At 41.4% G+C, this 20362-nt stretch overlaps 1 protein-coding gene across 1 annotated transcript in view; it reads right to left on the reverse strand.

Annotated features, from left to right (window-relative positions):
* Window positions 1-20362, reverse strand: part of LOC140917995 (putative short-chain dehydrogenase/reductase family 42E member 2) — a 46236-nt gene that overhangs the window by 23171 nt on the left and 2703 nt on the right. Inside the window, exons 2-5 of the mRNA XM_073361523.1 lie at window positions 13543-13731; window positions 6025-6260; window positions 827-922; window positions 17-77 (exon numbers count right to left, since the gene is read on the reverse strand). Of these exons, the coding sequence (XP_073217624.1) occupies window positions 17-77; window positions 827-922; window positions 6025-6260; window positions 13543-13731 (582 nt within the window). The remainder of the gene's footprint in view (window positions 1-16; window positions 78-826; window positions 923-6024; window positions 6261-13542; window positions 13732-20362) is intronic.

The following is a 20362-nucleotide window of genomic DNA, read 5'->3' on the forward strand; positions in this document are numbered from 1 at the left end:
AAATCTAGGTACATACCATCAATGACTACTTTTGTTCCATTGACATTTATGGATTCAATCTGTTCTTTCTTTTGTAGCTAGAAATAGAGAAGTTGTACAGTATCCAATTAAACACTTTAAATTCACCACACAGCTTTGTAATTACCAAAACCAAATGCAGTTATATCTACTTTGCTACTTATTTTATTGTTTTATTTTCTTGAAAACCTCACTTCTATTTTTTTGTGTCAGTTTCATGCAAGTAAAGTTTAAATTAAAAAAAGGGGATGGGGTGGGAAACAGATCCCAAGGCCTCAATTATCTGTTCTGCCCAAGGTATGACTGGCATAGAAATGAGAGCTGGAAGGTAGATTTATACACCTGTGTGCTATCCCCTATTCTGGGGCCTGGCCATGGCTCTGTCCTGTCCTGTCCACTCTGCCCAATAAACTAGAAGCCTCAGGGTTGCTTTAATTAATCTTTAGTACAACATTCTGATTATTTTGGGCTCTGCACTAGGTTAATGATTTGGTGCTTAGTATTTAATAAATGCCCCCTCATTCCCTAATTAGATTATTTAGCCAAAGTTATTTATAAAGGTTAACACTTTAAACTAATTTAATTGAATCACATTCATCAGAAGCTTAAATTACTTGTAGCTATGGGCTCAACATTTGTTTTCCACAAACATTTAAATGAATAAAATTTCACATGTATAAAATGTTTTAATAAATATAAAACAAGTTTGTGAATATTTTTTTCCTATTATTTACCCACCTTTATGTGAACAATATGCTTCTACTTTTAAAGGTTCCAGAGAGAAAAATAATAGGAAAATTGTACTCACTTGGTCCAGACCTGACATTCCATAAGAAGCTGCATGAAAAACACAGTCAACCCCTCCACAAGCCTGGAATACTGCTTTACAATCCCTCACATCACCCTGTGATAAATCAGAAAATGATAGATTTGGCCAGAAAGGTATCATTTATAATTTTTTATATAAATAATAATTGTTAAGAAATATCTAAAAGTAATTCTGCTGCCATTCACACAATTGCTTTGCTAACTAATATGCAATAGGCTTTTACAAAACTGTGCAGAAAAGTCCCTGATAGAGTATTTCATTAGGGACAATAAAAATCTGTATACAATGGATTGGTTGAATGGTACTATGTTTTTCACACCTGGTCCTGTAGCCCTTATAATGGCAAAACTAGCTTGACTTGAATTGGAGTAACATGTGTCTAAGGGTATGTCTACACTACGAAATTAGGTTGAATTTATAGAAGTTGGTTTTTTAGAAATTGTTTTTAGATAGTCGATTTGTGTGTGTCCCCACACAAAATGATCTAAGTGCATTAACTCGGCGGAGTGCTTCCACAGTACCGAGGTGAGCGTCGACTTCCAGAGTGTTGCACTGTGGGTAGCTATCCCACAGTCTCCGCTGCCCATTGGAATTCTGGGTTGAGATCCCAATGCCTGATGGGGCAAAAAGCATTGTCGCGGATGGTTCTGGGTACATGTCATCAGGCCCTCCTTCCCACCCTCCCTCTGTGAAAGCAACAGCAGACAATCGTTCCGTGCTTTTTTTCTGGGCAGACGCCATACCACGGCAAGCATGGAGCCCGCTCAGCTCACTTTGGCAATTAGGAGCACATTAAACACCACACGCATTATCCAGCGGTATATGCAGCACCAGAACCTGGCAGAGCGATACCAGGCGAGTAGGTGACGTCAGCGCGGTGACATGAGGATTGAGGACATGGACATAGACTTCTCTCAAAGCATGGGCCCTGCCAATGTGGGCATCATGGTGCTAATGGGGCAGGTTCATGTGGTGGAACGCCGATTCTGGGCCCGGGAAACAAGCACAGACTGGTGGGACCACATAGTGTTGTGGGTCTGGGATGATTCCCAGTGGCTGCGAAACTTTCACATGCATAAGGGCACTTTCATGGAACTTTATGACTTGCTTTCCCCTGAAACGCATGAATACCAAGAAGAGAGCAGCCCTCACAGTTGAGAAGTGAGTGGCAATAGCCCTGTGGAAGATTGCAATGCCAGACAGCTACCAGTCAGTCAGGAATCAATTTGGATTGGGCAAATCTACTGTGGGGCTGCTGTGATGCAAGTAGCCAAAGTAATCAAAGATCTGCTGATATCAAGGGTAGTGACCCTGGGAAATGTGCAGGTCATAGTGGATGGCTTTGCTGCAATGGGATTCCCTAACTATGGTGGGACCACAGACAGAACCCATATCCCTATCTTGGCACCGGAGCACCAAGCCGGCGAGTACATAAACCGCAAGGGGTACTTTTCAATAGTGCTGCAAGCACTGGTGGATCACAAGGGACATTTCACCAACATCAACGTGGGATGGCTGGGAAAGGTACATAACGCTTGCGTTTTCAGGAACTCTGGTCTGTTTCAAAAGCTATAGGAAGGTACTTTCTTCCCAGACCAGAAAATAACCATTGGGGATGTTGAAATGCCTATAGTTATCCTTGGGGACCCAGCCTACCCCTTAATGCCATGGCTCATGAAGCCGTACACAGGCAGCCTGGACAGCAGTCAGGAGCTGTTCAACTACAGGCTGAGTAAGTGCAGAATAGTGGTAGAATGTGCATTTGGACGTTTAAAAGCGCGCTGGCGCAGTTTACTGACTTGGTTAGACCTCAGCGAAACCAATATTCCCACTGTTATTACTGCTTGCTGTGCGCTCCACAATATCTGTGAGAGTAAGGGGGAGACGTTTAGGCAAATCATCTGGCTGCTGGTTTCACACAGCCAGACACCAGGGCGGTTAGAAGAGCACAGGAGAGTGAGGTGCGCATCAGAGAAGCTTTGAAAACCAGTTTAATGACTAGACAAGCTATGGTGTGAAAGTTCTGTTTCTCCTTGATGAAACCCCCCACCCCTTGGTTCACTCTACTTCCCTGTAAGCTAACCACCTACCCCACCACCCTTCGATCACCACTTGCAGAGGCAATAAAGTCATTGTTGCTTCACATTCATGCATTCTTTATTCATTCATCACTCAAATAGGGGGATGACTACCAAGGTAGCCCAGAAGGGGTGGTTGAGAGAAGGACAAGGCCTTTAAAAGTTTACAACTTTAAAACTTATTGAATGCCAGCCTTCTGTTTTTTGGGCAATCCTCTGTGGCGGAGTGGCCGGAGGGGCCCCCCCACATTCTTGGGCATCTGGGTGAGGAGGCTATGGAACCTGGGGAGGAGGGTGGTTGGTTACACAGGGGCTGTAGCGGCAGTCTGTGCTCCAGCTGCACCATACACTGGAGCATATTGGTTTGATCCTCCAGCAGCCTCAGCATTGAATCCTGCCTCCTCTCATCACGCTGCCACCACATTTGAGCTTCAGCCCTGTCTTCAGCCCGCCACTTACTCTCTTCAGCCTGCCACCTCTCCTCCTGGTCATTTTGTGCTTTCCTGAAATCTGACATTATCTGCCTCCACGCATTCGTTTGTGCTCTGTCAGTGTGGACGGACAGCATGAGCTCAGAGAACATTTCATCACGAGTGCATTTTTTTCTCTTTCTAATCTTCACTAGCCTCTGGGAAGGAGAAGATCCTGTGATCACTGAAACACATGCAGCTGGTGGAGAAAAAAAAAGGGACAGTGGTATTTAAAAAAAAAAAAAAAGACACCTTTTATAGAAGAATGGGTACACTCTTTCACAGTAAACCTGGCTGTTAACATTACATACATAGCACATGTGCTTTCATTACAAGGTTGCATTTTGCCTCCCCCCACCACATGGCTAACCCCCCCTCACCCCTTCCCCCTCCCCAGGGCTAACAGCGGGGAACTTTTATGTTCAGCCACAGGCAAACAGCCCAGCAGCAACGGGCACCTCTGAGAGTCCCCTGAAGAAAAGCACTCTATTTCAACCAGGTGACCATGAATTATATCTCACTCTCCTGAGGATAACAGGGAGATAAAGAACGGATGTTGTTTGAACGCCAGCAAACATACACTGCAGTGCTTTGTTGTACAATGATTCCCGAGTACGTGCTACTGGCCTGGAGTGGTAAAGTGTCCTACCATGGAGGATGCAATAAGGCTGCCCTCCCCAGAAACCTTTTGCAAAGGCTCTGGGAGTACATCCAGGAGAGCCACGAATGCCAGGGCAAAGTAATCATTACACCTGCTTGCTTTTAAACCATGTATAGTATTTTAAAAAGGAACACTCACCGGAGGTCCCTTCTCTGCCTGCTGGGTCCAGGAGGCAGCCTTGGGTGGGTTCGGGGATACTGGCTCCAGGTCCAGGGTGAGAAACAGTGCCTGGCTGTCGGGAAAACCAGTTTCTCTGCTTGCTTGAGCTATCTTCCTCAACCCCAAAACCTGCTTCCGTGTTGCCTCCATCTCCACTGAAGCAGTCAAACAACACGGCTGGGGTAGTGGTGGCTGAACCCTCTAAAATGGCATGCAGCTCATCATAGAAGTGCCATGTTTGGGGCTCTGACCCGGAGCAGCCGTTTGCCTCTCTGGTAGGCTTGCCTCAGCGCCTTAAGTTTCATGTGGCACTGCTTCGGGTCCCTGTTATGGCCTCTGTCCTTCATACCCTGGGAGATTTTGACAAATGTTTTGGCATTTCAAAAACTGGAACGGAGTTCTGATAGCATGGATTCCTCTCCCCATACAGAGATCAGATCCCGTACCTCCTGTTCAGTCCATGCTGGAGCTCTTTTGCGATTCTGGGACTCCATCATGCTCACCTCTGCTGATGAGCTCTGCATGGTCACCTGCAGCTTGCCACGCTGGCCAAAGAGGAAATTGAAATTCAAAAGTTCGCGGGCCTTTTCCTGTCTACCTGGCCAGTGCATCTGAGTTGAGAGTGCTGTCCAGAGCGGTCACAATGGAGCACTGTGGGATAGCTCCCGGAGGCCAATACAGTCTAATTGTGTCTACTGTACCCCAAATTCGACCTGGCAAGGCCGATTTAAGCGCTAATCCACTTGTCAGAGGTGGAGTAAGGAAATCGATTTTAAGATCCCTTTAAGTAAAAAAAAAAAAAAAAAAAGGCTTCATCATGTGGGTGGGTGAAGCTTTACATCGATTTAATGCTGCTAAATTCGACCTAAATTCCTAGTGTAGACTAGGGCTAAGAGCTGCAGGATCAGGGACCAATTCTAATAAGTCTGAGAGGGAGGGTTCAGTGATTTGCAATGTTGCCACCCTGAGATAAGAGTGTTAAATTTTACCATATTCATAATGGATCAGACATCAAATCTCAGATTTGCAGTTTATTAAAAACATACAAAATCTGGTCTCCAACAGGTTATTTTAAACATGTTTCTGTTAGACGTTTGCTATTTAATTGACATCAATGCTAGTTCCTTGCAAAGTTTTAGGGTAGATTATATCCCTCTAGATGGATAACAAAAAAATATGAAAGTTCTATGGCTGGGTGGTGAGATGTGACTCAGATTACTATCAGAGCAAATAAAGTAATATATCTTGCACCTCAAGTTGTCAAAACATTTCACAATACTCCATGAGTCAGATAAATAATATTGGATCTGACCAGTTTGCAGTTTAAAGTGTAGGCACACAGAGTGGTGAAGTGAATTGCGCAAGATCACACGGCAGTTCCAATGCCAGGAATAGACCATCCAGGCATTCCAACTTCTAACCTGCTACTCTAACCACTAGATGAGAGTGTCACCCTTCCGTGATTAGTTCATAGATTATATATATTTTAAGATATAGCTATATCTTATATACACACACACACCCCGCAGCAATTTTTTTTAAATTAAAATGTGGGAAAAAATTGTTTAGTGGATTCTGACAGCCTGATCCTCAGATGGTGTAAACTGGCCGTGTTCCATTAATTTTGATGGAACTACACTGATTTACACCAGCTGAAAATCTTGCACATATTTTCTAATGAGGTCTTTGACATGACTTATGACAGTTCTGTGTTCCATGAAAACTGCTGAGATGACAACTTGCTGTTGTACACAAGAGTAGAACAATTTATTTAAATTTGATTGTTGTTAAAATGTAATTTTACCATACCTGGAAATATATGGCTCCATTAGGAACTTCCCATTTAGGCTTTTGTATATCAAAAAGAACAACAGTGATTCCTAATTTGGTGAGAGCACACCCCAGGTTGTATCCAAAGTAGCCTCCACCTCCGGTCACCAATGCCTTTGTGCTTTTAAGATGAGGTCCAGCTTGTTCATTCAGTCTGCCGTCTGATGATTGGTTCCAGTGGGGCAGTACCCCATCAGCACTGGTTTGTATCATGTCTACAGATTGAGAGACCATTTTGAAAATTCCTTCAGAGAGATCTGGCATGCAGATAATTCCACTAAGTTTCAGGTTACAAAACTCCATTCATGACTGCAAAGATTTTCTTTATCTAACCTGTTTAGAAGGCATAAAGATAAATCATAATACTAGTTGCAGAATTTCCCAGTATAAAGAATAACCATTATAAATGCTCATTGATATGTTCAGTGTTAGTCATTTTCTTTTTCATCACAAATTTCATGTGAAATGAAAAGAAATGCTGGCATTCTGCAAATGTTGCCCAACAGCTTATCAGTTATAAAATATTTTAAAAATTAGTTTATTGGAACTTTTGTACCCTGAAAAGGTTCACAATATTTGCATATATTGATGTCCTATATAAATATTAGTATAGCATACAAGAAAAAAAATGGATGAGTTTATATGTGATCAAGACAAAAAGACTATAACAGAATGTCCCAAACTGCTTGTATATATCACTTTTTTCCATTATGTGGAAAATTTACTGTTAATAATAATAATAATAATAATTAAAAGTTGTTATAATCTAATGACTGCCTGTGCAAATGAGTTTAGGGAATCTCTGTCCAGTTTCTGTTAGCATCTGTTCTCATTATAAAATTCACCACTGCACTTGACACCTTTGCAGCCTCAGCAGAATGACAACTTGTGGTGTTTAGATGTTGCTTGTAATTATTAGAATTGGGAGCACTGGCTGTTGGGAGTCTGAAAGGACCGGAAACAGGAAGGACAGGGGAGGAGTTGAGAGGCTGGGAGAAAGCTACAGAGGGTGCAGCAGCAGCTTGGTAAAGAGGTTTCCACTTTGAAAATAAAGTCCTGTTGAAGATTGTTAGTACCTTGCCTGGTTGATACAACACAACTGAATGGGCAAGGAGATTACACGAATTCCGTTACTTCTAGGGTGGTCTCTCCAGGTTATGGTGCAGGCACAGGAGGTTTGCATTGTTGCTTGTGCTGTGCCTGTTCTGAGGCGACACTAACAGAGGCCTTGTCTACACTTGCAAGTTAGAGCACATTAAGTCAGCCTCGGGCACCTTATTTATCTCCAGTTACCCACCCAGCTTCTTTGACAAGCACTTTCATTATGCTTCTTCCCTACCACACACACACAGTGTAAAAATTAAGAATAAAGTCATGCCAACAGGGTGGATTTGATTTAAATCATGATTTAAATAATTAGTCAGGAAGACTCGATTTAATCATGAATTTCTACATAAAAGTGCATTCTTGTTGGTAGTTATAACCTTAATACATATTTTTCACAACTTAGATGTAGGTTTCATTTTTAGAAGGTACACACTATACATTTTTAAACAGTGATTTATTCTGAAAACTTTTCAGATTAGTTTACAGCTTTATCAGAAAATGAATGATTGTTTGGTTATTTCATTTACCAAAGGTAATTGAAGCAGATATTTATGAAGTCATTCGGAGGTGAACTATCTCCTGTTCAACAAGTTAATCATTAATATTTGGTGGATTTTCTTGCCATGCTGTATTAGGAGGAGACCACCACCAGACAGACATTTAAATTGTTTTATTTTACTAAAACGATGTTAAGTATTCTGGATTTTTTTCTTCAACAGCAAACATATAATATTTTAAGAAGACAAGCATATGTCCCTCGCTTCTCACATTTATCTCCAGACTTCTTCTCCTTATCCAGATCTATTCTGCCCCTAACAATCTTCTATTCTTTGAACTTTCTGAAACTTTGTACTTTTAGAGAGGTGTCAGGGATTGACTCAGTGTACACAAATTTGCAGAGGGACAATAGAGTTGAGGTCTGTTATTTCTCACCTCTACATATTATTTATTTAAAAACATTTTTGCTGTTAACAAGCATGTTACCTCTGGAGACACAAATCCACAGTCTGAGAACTGCAAAACTAAGCATCTCTGATGGTATCTTCTAGACTGAGCTCTGAGTCCCATTGGGTAGATAGAAAGATTAACCTAAATAATCTATACAGAAGCCTATTGAACCCCATATGATTGGGTCCCTAATCCATGAACTATTGGAACTCATTTACAAAATGTTTCTTAAACATTACACGAATATATTTTCTCATACTATAGAATTAGAATTTATAATCCCTATTCCATGATGAGATACCTTTGAGCTATAATGTATCTTAATTAAAACTATCTTTAGCTAGGTTTTTTCCTCAAAAAATATTTTATAAAAAAAATCCAATTTAAACAAAAAAATTATCGATTTTTATCCACCCTGTATGCCAATATGTTGAAACAGAGTCTATTCTCACATCAATAAACAGATAAATCTCATTAGAAATAAGGAGTTAAGATGTATTAGATGTTTAAGGGCTTGGAAATGTGCCATGCTAGACAGCTGTAGGTGCTAAGTATTAACTCTTTTTATTATTGGAGTTGCTTGTATTCATCCTTCAGTCTGAGGGCTTGTCTACTTAAAAGGCTGCAGCCATGCAGCTGCATCAAATGTAGCTGCATCAATGTAGCTGCAATGCTGTAGTGCTTTAGTGAAGATGCTACCTACGCTGATGGGAGAGCTTCTCCTGGGGGGTGTAAGTAATTCACTTAAGAAGCCCTCCCCTTGATATAATGCTATTACATTGGGTGTTAGGTCAGTATAATTCTGTCGCTCGGGGTCCGGATTTTCTACACCTCTGAGCAATGTAGTTATATCGACAGAAGTTGCTAGTGTAGACCAAGCCTGAGAGTGAACCCTAATGTGTCTAACAAACTTACTGAGACACTTGTAAATTTGTAATTGAAATTATTAAAGCCAATACAATATGGTGCAATGCATTCTCATTTAACGTGCTAGAGTTTATAAAGTGGAAAATTCCTTGCCCTTGCACAATAACAATGTGTATTTTCCTAGGAATGAAAGGCGAAGGGAACATGGTGGTGAGGACATGGACAGACAAGTAGCCTAATAACATATCTTGAGTTCTTGTTTCAGGGAATATACAGTGAAAGTTTTTAAAAGTTATCTAGTTTTCAAGGACAAAATTGGAAACATGAGCATGGTATTCTCTATATTTTAGTATGCAAATACTGTAGTAATATCAATTACAAAAAATAAACATTTTAAGGAAGGCTGCATTATTAAGATTTCTTGTCCCTTGAGGTAAATATTGACTTCTGCATTACATGCATCAATACCTACTTCATTAGTTTTGATTATTCACCTCACCAGAAGTCACAGGCAAGGTTCTCCTCTCATTCACCCAAATATAAATCCAGACTAACTCCATCAAAGTCAGCTGAATTACATCAGCGTAAAAATAGTGAGAGAGGAGAACTGTGTTCTACATCACTTTATGATTCTCGGAGATATGAATAAAGGCTGTGCCGAGTGTCACCTTGGAGGGGTTTGGTGGGAATGTTGCAGAATCTGCTCTGGCTTGCTGATATTCAGGGTTGGTCTTGCCCTGTTATTGCTGCAGCCATGCCACCTCCCAATCACGATGTAGAAAATGGATATGCTGTCTCTGGGTAGGTCTATATTGCATGCAGTGGTGTGTTATGGAGCTTGCATAAGCATACCAGTGCTAGATTTAATCTAGCTAGTTCACTAAAAATAGCAGTGAAAATGCAGTGGCTCTGGCTTCAGCGTGGGCTAGGAACGTGAATACATACTTTCTGTGAACTGGAGTCACGCCTCCAATTGCAGTATAGTCAGCGCTTATAGAATGGCGCAAAGAGACCAGAATGCATTTGAGAATCTGGTCTGTAGTAGGTTAAGTTACAAACTACTGCTATCTTTGACTCATTTACTTGTCATGCCTTTGGTTGGCAAGATCTTTTTTTAAATTTAAAATCCAGGAAATCATGTGGCAGATTTTCCACTCTGTTACACCAACTGAACACCAGTGTCACGTCACTGGAATCCATGGAGTTACAACAGTGTAACATTGGTGTAACAGAGTACAAATTCTAAGCTCTGGATGGTGATTTTACACCCAGGATATCATGAGAAAGTGTGCTGATATTATAGAGACAAAACTGAAAACCACCCAAACTCCTAAAGTAGTATTAGGAAAAAGAAAATAGTCCCCTTGCCCCCCAAAGGGGAACTATCATGATTTGTACATTGTGAAAATAAGCTACCTTATAACCAGTGATGAGCTGCCAGACGCTCAAGAACCAGTTCCTTCATTTGCTCTGGGTCTTCAGCAGCATGTTGTTCAGTCCCTCTGGGTCTTCAGCGGCACTGAAGGACCCGCCGCCGAAATGCTGCTGAAGACCCGGAGCGAGCGAAGGACCCGCCGCCGAAGTCTCGGAGTGTCGCCGGGTCAGTAAAAATTCACATGGGAGCCTCCCCAGCTGAGAGCTCAGGCGGGACGGACAGGACGGTCCCGTGGGCCACATCCTGTCCGTCCTGCTTGAGCTTCCCCACCCCTTTAACAACTGGTTCTAAACCGGCTTCAAAATTTAACAACCGGTTCACGCGAACCAGTGCAAACCGGCTCCAGCTCACCACTGCTTATAACTTTAAACAGGGTAAAACTCTTCTTTTCCCTTTGCCTACCACAAGGACAGACCGAAAGCTGGGTTGTTATATCATGCCAGGTGATCTGTTAGGCCAGGTCTACACTACGCTATTATAGGTATAACTACCTCTCTCAGGGGTGTGAAAAATCCATATCCCTGAGTACTATAGTTATGCCTACCAGGCTCCACCTGTAGACAGCGCTATGGGAAAACTTCTCCCGCTGACATAGCTACCGCCTCTCAGGGAGGTGGATTAACTGCACTGATGGGAGAAGCTTTCCTGTCGGCATAGGAGTGTCTTCACTTAAGCACTACAGCATTACAGCTGCATTGGTGCAGCATTTTAAGTGTAGACCTGCCCTTAGTTTCAAACCTACCACATATTCCAAACAATCTCATTTCAGGGCAGCAAGTTGGTTCTTTATAACTTCAGTGAAATCTTGTTATGGGTTGAATTAAAACCTCTTTAAACTGATGTGTGAATAACTCTCCCATTTAAGAGAGGAAGAGCTCTGTGTAGCTCGAAAGCTCGTCTCTCTCATCAACAGAAGTTGAGCCAATAAAAGATATTACCTCATCTTCTTTGTCTCTTCCATTTAAGTCAACTGAAAGAGACAGATAAGGGGCCACCCCTAAAACAAAGCCTAATAGAGTCGGCTGGGAAACTAGCCCTAACTGGGTGCGGGGTTTGACTGGGTATGGTGATCAGGTGTAGGGGGAGAGACCATCCAGAAGAGCCTGAGAACAGACAAGAAAACTTCCTAACTGTCAGGGTAATTAAGCTCTGGAATAAATTGCCTAGAAAGATTGTGGAATCTCATCACTGGAGGTATTTAAGAACAGGTAGACATACACCTGTCAGGTATAGTCTAGTTATTACTTAGTCCTATTGGGAGCCTCCCAGTCTGCCCTGGTCAAAGCTACAGCTTCTTCCAGAACCCATACTTTATTTCCTGTTAGACATGTCTATTGGTTGTTTCCAGGCAGGGCCATACTGAGTTCCCAAGCACCCTGGCCAGCACCTCCCACTGTTGAGAGATGATTCATGAGTCATTGGAGCTTACATGGTCTCTCAGGACCCCTTATTGATCTGGGTCCGTTTCAACCAGTTTCTTAACAATTCTATTCATTCTGCCCAGACAGAGAGGTGACACACAAGCCTATTTCTCTTAGGGCTTGTCTACACTTGAAACTTTTCCCTTTGGCATAGTAATTCACCTTCTGAAGAAACAGTAGCTAAGTCAGACCTAGTGCTGTCTACACAGGGACTTAGGCTGGCTTAACTATTTTGCTCAGGTGGGTTTCAAACCATTAAGTGACATAACTGGGTTGATCTAATTCTCTACTGTAGACCATCCCCAAGTCTGGCCTGAAAGCAAACTTAATCCTCCCTTCCAAATATGGGGGAAACAGACACAATACTAGGTGGAGGAAGAGTAGAATCACTAGGCTGAATAAACCTGGGGAGGAACCTTATACAATAGTAAAAACAAAGAGGTGCACAGGATACAGCTGTTTTGTCACAGGACAAAAAGTTATCCATAAGGACTAAGTAAGGCGATATCAGCAGAGGAGGGATTTCAGCATGGCTGCCCTCCAAATCTGAGCATGTGACTGTGGATACTGATGCTGGGAAAGTTGTGACGGTAACCAGTCCCTCACTTGACCAGAATGGACAGGAACTGTCACAGCCAACAAGTTCCACAGAAACAATAGACATGCCTCAGGAGAACACTGAAAGGAAAGCCAGGGAGAGAAAAGCCCCAAAGAATAATTTTTTTTATGTTGATAGTGTGAAACTACCCTGAGAGAAAGACACTGTACATATGTAAATAGTTAAGTTTGTATCAGCTGTAATTTGTTAAATTATTTATTTTCTTTCTATTTGGGATGGGTTATCATGTTTCACCACTTTAGGCCTCATTGGGATGATCGACAAAGCTGAGGTTTGAGGTGGTGTTACAAGTTAAAACCTCTTTAAGCTGATGAGTGAATGAGTCCTCCTTAAGTCAGTTGTAAGTGGCCACACGTCAAACAAAGCTTAATAGAGTGAGCCCAGAAGCTAGCACCAGGTGGGTGGGAATTCAACTGGGTATTGTGAGCAGGTTGTGTGTGAGATTGGTTACCCCTGGGGTGCCACCTGGAACTGGGGTACCACTGAGCTCCCCTGAGTCACCAGCTTGGGTTCCCTTTATACTGCACTGCTGTGACCAGCCTGCCAAGCCCTCTCTCAGGCTTCAGCACACATACAGGTAGAGACACACCCAGCTGCAGTACATACAGATGGTGTGATCAGCTCTGCATGGGGAGGCTACAGCTAAGGAACTGCCCAGCTGCTCAATTTCTACTCCCAGTTGGAACATCCTCAGAGCCCCAAACTCTGACTAGCTGCTTGGATCAAAAGGGGCAACAGTTCCTCAAGGAACTTCCTTTCACAAGCAGGATATTACATAAAATCTCTTTTTAAAACCACTTTTGGCATCAGTGCATTCATCACCATCAGACAGTGTTAGAAAATGCTCACTGCATTTTAAGTGCTATATGGAGATCCCAGTCAGAAATTTGTTTTCATTATTGATTACATCCCTCTTTCTGTTTTTCTCAATTTGTAGAGGCTATTTTGAGAGATTCACTCAAGACTTGTATATGATCAATGTAAATATGCTCAGGATTATGTCTAACTAGGTCTAAATATAGTGGGTTCATCTTTAGCTTCCCCACTGCAATCCTGATCACAAAAGATGCAGAAAAGCTATAAAGTACCTTACTACTTACAGTTAGCAGTTGTCCCAGTTCTTCCTTGTAAATGTGAGGGTGAAAACTCTCTTCTGAGGATGTTTATTAGCACCAAGATAGCAGGAATCCGTAGAACAGCATGTTGATGTTCCCAAGTATGCTCAGGTTCTTTATATTGCCCCATAATTTCAGAAGAGAGAAATGCTTTAACCTGTAGTTGGAATCTGGCTGCAGGCCAGGGCAGGGCTCATTTCACTTCCCTCCCCTCCCCAGAAGCAGCCTGTCAGCCTCTTTTAAACAGGGACAGGTCTCACTGAATCAAGGTTTTAAATGTTATATTCATGCTGCCTGTGGATCTCAACAGTGTATAAGTTATTATTTATATTGCAACTCTACATATAAATGGTACAAGCAAAGCTATGTCTCATATGGGTGTATTTTGAATGCAGCAGAATTATGAACAATAAAATATAGGGAATTTTAAATTCCCCTTTGAAAAACACATAAAGTCTCGTTTAAAAAAAGTGAGAAAAAGTATTTTAAAATGAACCCTTCACAGAATATATCTTCCTCTCAACTGAATGAGACTTTTTTGGTTTCATCTAATCTAACACACACAGACTAACTGTTCCCCAGGGTACTTAGATTTGCAGCACTGTTTTGCATGTAGTTAATACACAGTGAAGAATGAATGAAAAATTCCTGGAGCTGGCAGTAGCTAGTTAAAAAAAAAAAAAAGTCTTCAGATCTTTATAGATCAGAATTTGTTGCTGTAAATGCCTTAACACTTTCATCTCGACTTACACAGTCTCAAACCCTAATACTGCAAACATTTACAAAGGTGCTTAAATTTAAGCACACAGGTTGTCTTATTGATTAAATTAATGCATGTGCTTAAGTATTTGCAGGATTGGGGCCTTTGTGCACATAGAATCAATGAAGTGCAGCAGCAGACTGGTGCATGGCACACAGGGAAAAGGCGATATTCTTAAACTAAGACCACATGCTTTTACATTAGGACTTGATTAAGTGATTGTATGAGAGCTTTTTTCAGAGGATTTTAAAGAGCTTTTTCAGGTACTAATTGATTAAGTATCAAAGCATCAGTTGATGCCCATTTTCCAAAAATGGAAACTGAGATAGAGAAATTAAAGCCAAATTTCGGCTTAAGTGACCTGCCCAAGATCATGGAGTCTGTGGTAAAGCAGGGTATCTAACTCAGGAGTCCTGTATCCAAGAACATTTGGTCTTTTCAATTTAAGTCCAATAATAGCCAACAGTGGACAAGGAGATCTTAAAATGACACCCAGTTAGGTACATCTTAGCACAAAACTAGGCTTGTATGTTGATTAAAAAGAAATGAAAACCCATTTATGGAGTTTGTAAACTCAGGTATATTTATAAAGTGAGAGATGGGTCATTCCATGTAGCAGGTAATGAATTTTTTTCAGCTTACAAAATTTGCTCCGAATTTTTTTAAATATTCACCCCAGTGAGAAAGTTTCCAGAGAAGTTTGTGGAGTTCATGCAGCTGGGGTGCCTCAAGTGAGAGGATGACTGCATGCTCTGATTTATTGTTCTTTCCTGTGAGGATGGTGTGCAGATAAACTAGGTAAAAGTCATTTGGATGATACAGATGTAGCATCTGCCAGGTAAGGTGGCTTAGCTATTACAGATCTGGGACAGGGGCTGGGGAGTGTGTATCTATACAATGGTGGTGTTTTTTTATGAGAGTGGATCAGGGTTAATTCACCACCCACATCAGCCTGAACTGGCTGTAGGTGCCTGGCAATTCAGGCCTGTGAATAAGCCTCCTCACTTTTGGGAGTGAGTTAGCCTGCAATAAGGCTGAAGTGTCTCAGTGTATATGCTGGAATTAACTTCAGAATATAATCATTAGTTCCATAAGGATGACCTATTTTTCTTGGTTTTTCTGTTCAAGCAGTTGTGTGTAGGCATTATTTTCCACATTTTTCTGTTCCTCACAAAGTATCTTCACCTAGCTCAGTTCCATTTTACCTATGGTCAGGGTTTGCAAAAATACATACCCAAAGCTCCTAAACAAATTGGACCTGATTTCCAAAACTGCCGAGCATCTTCAGCTCCCTGTGATGTTAATGGCAACTGAAAGAGCCACGCGCTTTGGCAATTAGGCCACATTTAGTGTCCAAAGCATTTTCGGGATTCCCACACCATGTCTCAGGCTCAGTGAGAGAGCAGGGGCTGTGGACACAATACTCCTTCAGCAGGTGAGTGAAAAGAGCATTGAGAGGGTAGGGCAAAGAGGGATAAAGGAGGAAGTGGGCTGAATCTTACCTCTAGGAGTACCCCTCCCATCGCTGTAGTAAGCGTCTACGCTGAAACGCTATAGCGGGGCAGCTAGCTGTTGTAGCATTTTAAGTGTAGACATAGCTTCCAATAGCAATCCAATAGCTAGAGACAGCATTTTTTCTCTTTTTGATTGAAGAAAGGTTTAAAAAGGTATTCTTCGTTCATATTTACTTTATTATGAAAGCCACAAGTGAGAGAAATTGGATTAAATATGTGATTTTATTGCACTGAAACTTTATAGAATAATTTAAACTAATTACTTAAAAACAATGGACTTGGATCATATTTGAGATTGTTGTTCGTGTGTGTTCCATGATCTAGTCAACAATTTTTATGACAGTCGCTTTCAACACACCCAGTTTATTAAAATTCAATTATTGTGAAAAATGTCTAATAGGTGCAACCACCAAATAATTATTTTAATTTTTTGGAGGCAGGGGTTTGTATGTGTGGGTGGATAAGAACTCAGACAACTAGACCTGGTTGAAAATTGTCTGACGGAATGCTTTTCCCCTGGAAAATGCTGATTCCTTGAAATTGAAACATTCTGCAGCAAATTTTGACAATTTTTTAGAAAAAAAATTAAAAGCATTTCAGTGGGTCAGAATGGAATGTTTTCACCATATAAATCAATTTAGTTTTTTGTTTCAAAATGACTCACACTTTTTACATTAAAATACTTTTAAAAATGAAAATGTTAAAAGAAAATAAAAAAGGTTAAAAATTGAAACAAATGTTTTGATTGACTTGAATGTTTTTTCTAAAATTTTTTGTTTCATAGGAAATTTCAAAATTGGAGGTTTTATTCCAGTTTGGAACAAAAACAAATTCCATGAACTGGGAATGCTAGTTGCTGACCAGCTCTACAAATAACCTCAGACATCAAAGGATTGTACTGAAGTCAAGTGAAAACATATTATATGATAGCTAAGCGTATGCTAGGGCATCTTACACTTGGTTTCTAGAATTCATGTTACTCGAATGTCCTTGGGGTCTATGCTTCAAAGATGAAGTATTTAGTGTAATTAACAAACAGCACGAAGAGCTTTTACATAAAAAGACAGCCCTTTTGTAATTTGGAAAATACTTTTAATTGATTTCCTACCTGTAAGCATAGGGCCAGAGCTAGTGTTTGGCTTGAGTCAAGAGAAGAAGCAGGTCCCCAGTATTGGGAGCTCTTGCAATTTCATCACAAGCCTCGTGATATTTGGTGTGTTTCTTAAAGAATTCCAGCTTTCATTTAAAATAGCATTTCTAGCCCTCATAGATGCAGAGAAAGCTTGAAAGTGTGACATGAGTGAACCCCAAATGTTCACAAAAACAGAAGGGTAAATTATTCTCTTTTAAAAGTCTACTTATTTTTTAAGCCAAATTTATGATGAGACACTGATATGATTTTTGAATGCTTGGATTTGGTGATGTGGGAATCCTTATGACAGCCACATACTCTCATTCCCACTGGGCCCTGCAGCTCTGTTCCCCCCCCGGCTTCCCTCTTATGCGGCTTAAACCTTCAATTTATGTCTGCCCATTATCTGGCAATTTTCTTCTAACCCCATTTCTGTCACTCTCTCCAGCTATGTTTATTTCCAATCTCTTTTCTTTCACATTCTCCCTGTTTTATCACCCTCTCCCCCATGTTTGTGCTCTCCTCAACTTTTTACCACATCTCCTCAGGTTTTTCGTTCTCCTTCTCTTCCCTCTCTTTTTACCTACCCCTTTCCCTATACCCAATCTGCTTGGCCTTATTGTTCTCCCCTCCCACTCTCTCATGACTCCTTCCATTTTTGACCCCATTTCTCCTATCCCTCTGTTTTTTGGCCACCTTTTTTAAGATCCTTCATCTGCCCCGTTTTGGGTCCCAGGTGACTGAAGGGTTCCTCATGCTGTATTTGGGAAGTGACGGGCACATCCCCCATCCACAGTCCCTGCTAGTTTTTGACAGCAGTAAGACCAAAAGGAAAAATGAGAAATGCTGCTGCATTGAGTCCCAGCCCTGCTCTTGGGTTTGGACTTGGTCCCCTCCCTGCAAGTCAAGATCCAAGGAAGCCCTATGTATGACCATTCCCCAGTTCACACAAAAATACCAGGAGAAAAGCCAGCAAGAAAGTCCTAAGATTTTATCAGTCCATAAAATGTAACACCAGGATGTCAAAAATTTGTCAGCTTGTTTAAACATTGCAAAACAGCAGCTGAGCAAGTTCAGTTTCAGAGATTTTGATATATGCAACTCGCATGCTAAAATCTTTCCCAGAACTATATTAACACCCACTCTGTGGGAAATTCAGAGAGGCAATTACAATGTCTAAGGGTGGATTTAACACTGCTGGTCTATAAATCCACTGATATGTTTTAGGTGAAAAGTTAGGGTGTGTCAGATTTGTGAAAGATGAAAAACGCTGTTGATGCAATAGATGAAATCTGTGTCAACTGGTAGCATCAGACAGGGAATACACACAACTCTAACAGCTGGGGATCAAAGCAGAGATCTGTTTTCCATGAATTTAAATGATGCAACATTGAATATGGGCTGATCATATGATGTATAGGACATTTTTTCCCTACTACTTGAGATTTAAAGGGATAGTTCAAGGAAATATATAAATAAATAGACAGCTTATACCTGAGTTTATGCAAGTAAATATAAAGCATTAGGGATTAACCTATTCCTAGAGGAAGCTCTCTCCTAGCCCACTAAATAGAGACTGGTTTATGCCTTGAAACATTAGGATTTGAATCCCCTTTTTAAAAATTTTGTCTAATGTAATTGTGATCTCATTGTCCATACAAATATATAAATCCCTTTAAAATCCTGCTAACCTTTTGGTGTTGATCATTGTAGTGTTGTGTGACTCACCCCCAAGGCACCTCCTGCTGGTCATCCAGGGAATTAGCATTCCAGCCTCCAGAGCGCCCTCTGCCAGCCAGTGTCCCGCTTCCCGCTAGGCCCCGAGTCCCTCCTGGACCCCAGTGCCCCCTTTCACACGGGGGTGCTGCCACCTGCAGTACCCCACACAGATCTGGGTCTCCCCTCCCCAGGGAACCCCCAACCCTCTACCCCCACCTCGCCTCAGTCTATGGCCACTGCCAGTCATCACCTAGGCCCTGTTCCCTGGGGGCGACTGCAGTGTAAGTGCCACTCATCATAGGCAAAGGAGGTTTGAACCTGCTGCCTACTCCTGCAACCCCTGTACCTGTTAGGCCTTTGGCCAGACCTGCAGCCTGGGGCTTTTCCAGGCAGGAGCTCTGTAGCTCCCTTGCCCTATTCCCCAGCACTGTTCTATTCCGGTACCTTACTCTGTTCCCAGACAGCCAGGTCCTTCTTTCTCTATCACCAGAGAGAGACTGACCTAGCTCCAGCCTAGCAGCCCCTTTATAGAGCCAGCTGAGGCTACTTGCCCCAATCAGCCCAGCTTTTCCCGTGCCACAGCCCTCTCCCAGGGCTGTTTAAGCCCTTTAAGGCAGGACCAGGTGACCACCCCACTACAATCATATTTTGCGACAATGAATTCTATAGGCTAATTGTGTAATGTAAAAAGTTGTAAAGAATAAAGGTATAAATTTAGGGACCGAGCTAAGAAGCTTCTAGATACTTTACCAAACAACCTTTAACCCTGGGGTTAAAGGTTTACCCTGATATCTTGACCCTGTTGAAGTTTTGATAGAAAAACCAGCTCTCTTATTTTTGTGTGTTTTATTACAAATTAATAAAAGGCAAATTTAAAATTAAACTTCTAATTAAAACTATTAAACTTTTACTAAACCAAGTGAGGATTAACCAACACAATTATCAAATCAGAATCATATCCGGAATTGAATTAATAAATCAACAAATTGCCAGTGATATGGAATGAAATCAACAACTGACCAAATAATTAGATGAACACAATCAAGACTTAAACCATGAAATTAATATAACACATGACCAGGTCTGTCTATACTGTTACCTCTTTTGACTGAAGTGGCTAGCCAAATTTGGGGTTTTCTGAGTTCTTCCAGTTAGAAGGAAAAATTAACAATAGTAAGGTATTTTTTTTATGCAATCTTATTTACAAAGATGATATACAAAATTTGGTTTCCCTGAACACAGTAGGAGAAATGTACTTTGTCTGTTGTTGCAGACAACCCTGCCTTTCCAGCCAGAACTCTGTGCCCAAATAGCTCTCCTTTAGCTTTCTCTCAGAGCCACCTTACCAGAACTTCTGTTATTTAGACGAAGATCCTTGGGACGGGGACAGTCTTTTTGTTCTGTGTTTATACAGCATGTAGTACAATGGTGTTCTTAGTTCCTAAATTATGAGGACGACAGAACTGACTTGAAAACATTGAGGTTTTCAGAGCTGGAACTCTGCATAACTATGACATGAAGTTCTGGAATAAAAATAAAAACCAGCATATTCAAGGTCTTGCACTGCCTTTAATGCAACTGTGACAGTGCTGGAAGCTAACAGGTAACACTGATCACACAGGCACCGGTTAGTTCCCCTGGACAAGGCTGATGGGGGATATGCAAGCTAATTAGCTGATC

The sequence above is a fragment of the Lepidochelys kempii genome, chromosome 10, assembly GCF_965140285.1.
Source record: "Lepidochelys kempii isolate rLepKem1 chromosome 10, rLepKem1.hap1, whole genome shotgun sequence".
In the NCBI taxonomy this organism is placed as follows: Eukaryota; Metazoa; Chordata; order Testudines; family Cheloniidae; genus Lepidochelys; species Lepidochelys kempii.